General features: G+C 38.9%; 1 protein-coding gene across 1 annotated transcript; it reads left to right on the forward strand.

Moving 5' to 3' along the window:
* The first annotated feature begins 6734 nt into the window (after positions 1-6734).
* Positions 6735-7661, forward strand: LOC129687341 (olfactory receptor 1509). Its single transcript, XM_055621683.1, has one exon. The coding sequence runs from the start codon at positions 6735-6737 to the stop codon at positions 7659-7661; it is 927 nt and encodes a 308-aa protein (XP_055477658.1).
* Positions 7662-8512: the final 851 nt, after the last annotated feature.

Genomic DNA, 8512 nt, shown 5'->3' on the forward strand with positions numbered 1-8512 from the left:
TATAGATACTATTCAAGACTCCTCAAGATGTTTGAGGCTTTGACCTGTTGGGTTTTCTATTTTACTGTAGCAGTTGCTTCTTCTTCTGGCTACTGAAAGAATCAATAGACTGTGAGGTCTGGGTAGGGAGCGAGCGATACTCTTCCTTCTCTCTACTTCTTCATGTTTAAATCTCTGCCACAGTTCCTACAAAATGTCATAGAGGGAATGCTGAGCTTGACAAAGTCTTCGAAAGAAGAAGCCTCCTTCCTGGCATGTGGTCACCTGTTCTTTGCCTGTTTGTCTCATTACCAGAGAAAAATTCTCCTCTGTGCTCTGAAAACCAGCTCAAAGATCAGCTTTGGGATGCTCCGGAGAAGATATGGAGGACTAGTTGAGGCATGATGGCTTACTTTGGCTGCCTGCGCTTCCCTATCAGGGGACTTGAAGTTGAGGCATTTCTTTGTGTGCAGAGTGGAAGGCATTGTTGTGTCTCTTTCAGTGCAATTTTCTCCTTCTTCCTTCCTCCTCCTCCTCCTCCTCCTCCTCCTCCTCCTCCTCCTCCTCTTCTTCTTTTCCCCACAGAATGGAAGACTTTATGTTACCATTTTTTTTGGATTAGTTACTTTTTATTATTTATTACAATTTATTCACTTTGTGTCCTGGGTATAGGCTCCTCCCTCATATTTTCCCAGTCTTACTCTTCCTCCTTCTTCCCTCCTCTTTGTCCCTCCCCTAGTCCACTGATAGGGGAGGTCCTCCTCCCCTACTATCTGACCCTAGTCTATCAAGTCTCATCAGGACTGTCTGGGTTCTCTTTCTCTGTGGCCTAGTAATTTTCTTTCTCAGAGGCTTGTTTCCCTGTGTTGGTTGCCACCAGGCACCTCATCTCATTTATGCGGTAAAGAGTCAAGTCTTAAAAAAACAAAAACCAAAAAAAAAAAAAAATTCATATAGCTTATTGTAAAGATTTTTTTTTTTTAAATAAGAAACTAAGGACAACCTGGTAAAAGATTCAAGAATTAAATTAACTCATTTGTCTACAGCATCCACCAGAGAAGACCTATGGCAGTGGTGATGAGATGGGGTTCTAATCTTATTATAATGAAACTCAGGCCTCAAAACATTGCTGAAACCTATTGCAGTCCATTTTGCTAGAACGTGAAACTGTCAAAAGTTTAAAGTCTCTTTGTGTGAGCACTTCCGTGTCTCTTTTAACCTTCCGGCATTTAGTTAGTGTAGGACATTTTCTCATACTGGGTTCATCTTGGCAGCCCAGCATTTTATAGATATACTTGAAGCTAAAATAGCTACTGTAATGGATCCTGAGGCTTCTCTTTGCAAAAGTAGCCCCTTCTAAGTGTATCTTTGCCAAGGTTTGGTTTGGTTTGGTTTGGTTCAGACAGAGGTCAGGTGGAAACAGATAAGGCAAGAAGACAGAAGAATGCAGTTTGAGGATTTTTGATACAATTTCAGACACCAGCAGGCTAAAACTGGGGAGTCTGGAAGCAAAGGTCTTTAATCTCTGGCAGCTTAGCAAACTCTTCAGAGGAGTAATGGGGGAAGAGGGAGTCATTACTTTCTGTGTTTGGGAGCTGCTGTGGGAATTCTAGAACTCTAAGAAAAGCTAAGAAGGCCACCAAAGGGCTGAAAGCCACTGGTTTTCACTGCCTCATCGTGCACAGCTTGGCATACTCCTCATGCCCAGTGGGATGCTGGCCCTTTGCTCTGTCCCATTGTAGACTACACGTCCACTGTGGTGTAATTCATCTTGTCCCCCTCCCCAAAGTTTGGTCTTTTCACTGTTTTTTTTTTTTTTAATTTGTTATATTACTTACTTTTTTTTTTTTCTCCAGCAACGAAGTATTTAGTGAGTTCTTTCTTTTCTGTGACTTTGTTATATGGTTAGAAAAATGAAATATTTCCCTGTCTTCAAGGGATGCATGGCTAGAGCCCTTGTTTCTTAAAGGCCCCTGTATGTTTGCTTGCTTACATCCCATTTACTGTGTTTTTAGCCCATGGCACTGGGCCTTAGCATGAGGCTTTGGAAAGTCTGATCCCTCTTCCTCAGCTTCCAAAGTGCTAAGATTACAGGTGTGTGCTACAACACCCAGATAAATAGTTTTCTTTATTTTAAAAGGCCTATCACTAAGTCAATAAAAGAGGAAGTCTTTCCTTTCACCTCCCCCATCTCTCTTCTTCCATTTCTTCTACTAGGTATCAAACATAGGGGCTCGTGTATATTAAGTGAATGCTTGAACACAGGCCCACTGCGACCCAAAAGAAGCATTCTTAATTAACTTTTGTTTTTACTCACTAATTTGAATTTAATATTTTTTATTTAACATCTTTATTTTTGCAAGACACTAAGCCTAACTTTTTCTGTATTTGAAAGTCCTCACAGGCTGGAGATATCATGTATGCCTAACAGCATACATTAAATTGGTTCAGTTGCTAGTATCATTGGAAAAACCAAACCAAACCAAAATGGTTATGTGTTTTCATGTTTTGGCAATGATAGTGATGATTCCCAGTGTGAGCATATTTATTCATAGAAGACACAATGATAGTTACATGTGTTTGTGCATGCCTCCTACCCTAGTGCTTACGGGGCCCGAGGTGGGAAGGTTGTATGTTCATGGCTGGCCTGGCTACCAAGGGAGTTCTGGGCCAGCCTAAGCAGCATAGTGAGACCATTTCACAGAGTAAGAAAACAAAACAAAACAAAACAAAACAAAACAAAACAAACAAAACAAAAACAAAACCACATTATAGTCCCTTAAACACAGAGAAGGAAAAAAAATTACTTGCAACTCTATGAAGTCACCATATTTTTGGTATTTTTCTCTCCCCGAATTTCTTCAGTATTTTCTTTTTCTTTTTAAAATATGCCTAGTAGGGAAGCAGGGGCTGTCTCTGGCATGAACTCAGTGGCTGGTTCTTTGATCACCTCCCCTTAATGGGGGAGCAGCCTTACCAGGCCACAGAGGAAGACAATGCGGCCACTCCTGATGAGACCTGATAGGCTAGGGTCACATAGAAGGGGAGGAGGTTCTCCCCTATCAGTGGACTAGGGAAAGGGCATAGGGGGAAAAGAGGGAGGGAGAGTGGTATTGGGAGGAGATGAGGGAGAGAGCCACAGCCAGGATACAAAGTGAATAAACTGTGTTTGCATGTTAGGAAGGTTATAATTTATCTCAGATATTTGTACTAGCACATCATTGCCAATCTTTTATTTATAAACAAGAGATCTTAACTCTATAATTTTATATAAATTGCATATATATAGAGAATACAGTGTATGTGTGTGTGGCATAAATGTTATATATAATATGATTCTATAATGTCTTTTATAATTCGATAATTTTTTTGAGTATTTTTTATCTTTTTAAAATTTTTATTAATTACACTTTATTCACTTTATATCCCCAAGATTCCATAATTCTTAATGATTGAATATCCATAAGACTCATTTAGCATTTAATTAATATTAACAGGTAGAGGGGGAAAGAAAAGTAGAAGTGAGTCATTTATTCATGTTCATGACACTCCTAGGTGACAAGATATGGAGGAAACGGAAGCTGTAGTGTGTACACTGCACGTTTAAATTCTGCGTAGCCACTTGAATAAATAACTACCACATCACTTGGTCTCCTTGGCTTAGAAGAAACAAAAACAGGGTCAAAAAGCCAAACCTACTTGCATAATAGCACTGAAGGAGTATTTAAGTAGAAATGATGTCTTTATTGTCCTGTGGCTACCTGGGCTCTTTTGTGAAGTTATTCCAAGAGGAATCAATATTGTAATAATTAAATTAAAAGATAATTTCTTCATAAAAAATAAAACATGCCTGGTATATAAACAATTATAGAGCATAATGCAGAAATTAACAAAATCTTTGTATGTTAAATTCCATTGCTTATGGAAGCAAACAATATTAAAACTGGTATTATTCAACATCTGCTGTTTTAGAAATACAAATAGAAATAATGAATTCTTATATATGTTTGGATTTTTAATATATATGTAAATATCTGCATACGTGATTGCCTCTTGATTTCTTCCTTTGTCCCTTTCTTCTTTCATTTCTTTCTTCTTCTCTTCTTCCTTTTCCAAGACTCACATTATATTCATAATAGGTTTTTTCTTGGACATTCTTTGAAATTAGTTGGTTGTGATCTTGACTGTATATTGAAATCACCAAGGACAGATGAATTAATTATTTGAGGTAACGTTGGACGTCAAAATTTATATAAATAAGTAGTTTTGATCTGTAGCCATATTGAGAACCACTACCTTAGGTTACTGCACATAAATCCAGTTTATTAATGGTTCTACCGTAGTCCATGTTGTTCCTGTACTGAAAACTATTTATTCCTGGGACCCAGCAGTTAAGAGCGCTGGCTGCTGTTCCACAGGAACCGTTTGATTATTAGCACCCACATGGCAGCTCAACAACTGCCTGGAATTTAAGTTCCAGGGGATCCGACACTCTTTTCTGGTCTCTACCTACACCAGGCATGAACATATTGTGCAGAAATATGTTTGGCACAACACACATACCCCTAAAATAATAAGATAAAGCTTAAAAAATCTTTTAAAATCATTTATTTCTGTATTGATACGCGTGTTTGTTTCCAATACCTTGTTTCACCAGAAAGTATTTCATTAAGTAAGTACCTTTAGTCACTAGTTACCAGTTCCCTTAGTTCTATGAAATACAGTCTTGAAAATGGGATTCCTTGGTTTAGAAGTACAGACGTTAAAATTCTTTTTGGTACTGGCAATTTATTTCCCACAACTGTCTTAAGAATCCTAACTTTCAATAACAGTAGGTAAAGGGATGAATCAGTCTTTCATGCTTTTGCCAATGAGAAAAACAAAATCAATGTATTTGGTTTTATTCTTTTAACTTCTACTGATGCTGAACAACACTTGGATGCCATTCTCTGACTCCATTCCTGTGATGGTTTGTGTTTGTATTCTTTGCTCATTTTCAGTTTTATTATTTGTATTTTACTATCAAATCTGAAAGTTTTTTTTTTTCCTTCTTTTTGAGACAGGGTTTCTCTGTGTAACAGGGTCTTGGCTGTCCTGTACTGGATTGTAGTCCAGGCCTGTCTCTGCCTCCTGAGTGCTGGCATTAAAGATGTGCACCACCATACCTGGCTTTTTAAGGGTCTTTGAATAAGAGAATAGTCTCCCTTTCTGTCATATGTGTTCTGACATTTTTCTCCAGTATTGTCTTCGTCTTTTGATAACTTATGTAGCACTACCTCCTAACAAAATGCTGAGAATATACTATTAAATATCACCATGTTGTACTGTTTCAATAGTTGTTGTGTTGGTAATCTCTTGTCACTGTCATTCCTAGAGGCTGGATACCTAGTCAAGTTCATTCATTCGTTCCAAGCCCCCTACACCAATCCCATGAACAAATAGTACTAGATTTAATATTCCTCTGCCTTTAGCTTCTTCTGCAGTTTGGACACTGTAAATGATTACCTTCCCCTAAGGGAAACAATTTGATCAAAGCCTCCGTTTTTGGTGATTTGTGATGGTTATCTTAGAGTTTATGGTCATCGGCGTAAACAATTAGTTCCATTGGGAGGGAATGCTGGGACTCACAATGCCTAAGAAGTCAGTTTTGTGCAAGTAAGATAGTTGCAAACCTCAGTGCGCAAGGCACATGCAGAGTACTGCAAGAGGTGAGTCACGTGTGGCTATTTTTGAAAAATTCATTTTTTTTACAATTAGAATATAATTATGTTATCTTCCCTCCCCCACCTTTTCCTCCATCCAAACCCTCTCATGTGCCTTCCCATCTTCCCTCTCAAATTTATGGCTTTCCTTTCTCTAATTGTTATGATATATATTATTTATACATGAAAATACAGATGCATAAATATATAAATACAACTTGCTTGGGCCATGAGTGTTTAATGTTGCCTGTGCATATGTCATTTCAGGGCTGACCACTTGGTACTGGACAACCAAATAGGGGGCTCCACCCTGAGGAAGACTATTTCTTCCACTCTCAGTATTCTGTAGTTGCCTGTAGTTCTTTGTTTATTGTTGGGATCCTATGGAAGTACCCCAGTTCATGTTAGTGCTTCTCTTGGTATTGTACATGTTCGGGTCTTGTTTAAGTAGTTCTATCGAAGTATCATGGATAAAGCTTTTCTGTCATTTGTAGGAAACACCATCTCACAGAAGATTTTCCTGGTCCTCTGGCTCTTACACTCTTTCTGTTACTTCTGTACTTTTAAAGAACAGTTTAGTTAGTGAGAATAAAAACTACATCTACTACTTTCTTTTATAGTTAAGTACCATAAATAATTATGAAAGAGAAACAGATTTTTATTGAATCAGTATAGTTTTCCTAAAGCCAGTGCTCTGAGATAAAAAAATGAAGTAAAAGATAAATAGTATTTTAATAGCTGTAAAAGGACCCCTCATTGAATAAAACAAAAGACTGTTAAGGTTTTGGAGGTCAGATATCTTAATAACAGAAGTCAAATAATAAGTGGTTTCAGTTGGGGTTTTATGATTTTGGAATATTAATCTGATACTGTCAATGGTGGATTATTCTGAAATGAAAAAAGCCAGGAAAATAAAGCGTAAGGATTTTGGGTAACTTATATATTAATGCCAAGCCTCATAGGAAAACAGTCATTTCAATTATTTTGTCCCTATATTACTCAGGATACTTTAAAATTTACCCCCTCCCTCAGATCCTCTGGAATGCTCATTAGATGGGAGCTCTAAACCAAACAAGAGTGACTGAATTTGTCTTCCTGGGCCTCACCGACAACTGGGCGTTGGAGATTCTGTTTTTCATACCATTTACAGTCACTTATGTGTTAACACTTTTGGGGAACGTTCTCATTGTTGTTACCATCGTCTTCACTCCACATCTTCACACTCCGATGTACTTCTTTCTGAGCAATCTGTCCTTTATTGACATCTGCCACTCATCTGTCACCGTGCCCAAGATGCTGGAGGGTCTGCTGTTAGAGAGGAAGACCATTTCCTTTGACAACTGCATCGCACAGCTCTTCTTCCTACACCTTTTTGCTTGTGCTGAGATCTTCCTGCTGACGATTATGGCGTACGATCGCTATGCGGCTATCTGCATTCCACTGCATTACCCCAAGGTGATGAACTTGAAGGTCTGTGTACAGCTTGTCTTCGCCCTCTGGCTGGGGGCCACTGTGCATTCACTTGTGCAGACCTTCTTGACTATTCGTCTGCCCTACTGTGGCCCGAACATTATCGATAGCTACTTCTGTGACGTGCCTCCCGTCATCAAACTGGCCTGCACAGATACGTACCTCACAGGGATTCTGATCGTGTCGAATAGTGGAACCATCTCCCTCACCTGTTTTCTAGCCTTGGTCGCCTCCTACACAGCCATCCTGTTTTCTCTTCGAAAGCAGTCAGCAGAAGGTCGTCGGAAAGCCCTGTCCACCTGCTCATCCCACTTTATGGTGGTTGCCCTGTTCTTTGGGCCATGTATCTTTCTCTACACGCGGCCGGATAGCAGCTTCTCCATTGACAAGGTGGTATCTGTCTTCTACACAGTGGTCACGCCTCTGTTGAATCCTCTCATTTACACCTTGAGGAACGAGGAGGTGAAAAATGCCATGAAGCATCTCAGGCAGAGACGAATTTGCTCCTGAAATCATGTGTGTGGGGGGCATTGTGACAGCAGCCACAGTTGTGGCCATATCCTTAATGTGGAAGCATCTAGTGCTCTTATACACTGAGCCATCTCTCCAGCCCTGAAAATTTATTTTCTTAATAAAATACTCAGGAGATCAAAAAAAATTAAACATTTCGATGATGACTTTTTTATTTTTGTGGTTGATCCTTTCAGATTAGAATCTGTCTACCTCAAAGTCTCAAAGTTTTTTGGCTGTTTTACTTTACAAATTTTATAGTTTTACCTTTAAATTCGATGTTTATCAGTTTGGGGTTCAGCTTTTGTATATGGCATGAAATAAGTTTGACATTTATTTTATTCATCCATTGACTTAATTTTGAGATGATTATTTTATTTTTAAATTACTTTTACTGAAAATGACTTGATCTAAAATAAAAAATTTAAAAAAAAGTAAATGACTTGATCTTTCAAGTGTGGATTTATTTGTAATTCTTTACTTTGCCACATTGACTTACACATCTATATTTATATATGAGCAAGCTGTCTTAGCTATCTTAATTTTATAGTGGATTTGCAGTTTTTTTAAAAATTAATTTACTTGTTCACTTTACATCCCAATCTTAACCCCCTTCCTCCTTCCTCTCTTTCTGGTCCTATCTTCTCTTCCTGTCCCCTCCCCATCCCCTATTCTTCAGATAAGGGGAGCCCCCCTTCAAGTCACATCAGGACTGAGCTCATCCTCTTCCACTGTGGCCAAGCAAGACAGCCACTTCCCCACAGGGGGAAGTGGTCAGAAAGCAGGCAACAGAGTCCATGTCAGAGACAGCCCCAGCTCCCTTTACTAGGGCACCCACACGAAGCCTGAGC

Source organism: Psammomys obesus, unplaced genomic scaffold, assembly GCF_907164565.1.
Source record: "Psammomys obesus unplaced genomic scaffold, mPsaObe1.curated_primary_1811, whole genome shotgun sequence".
Taxonomy (NCBI): domain Eukaryota; kingdom Metazoa; phylum Chordata; class Mammalia; order Rodentia; family Muridae; genus Psammomys; species Psammomys obesus.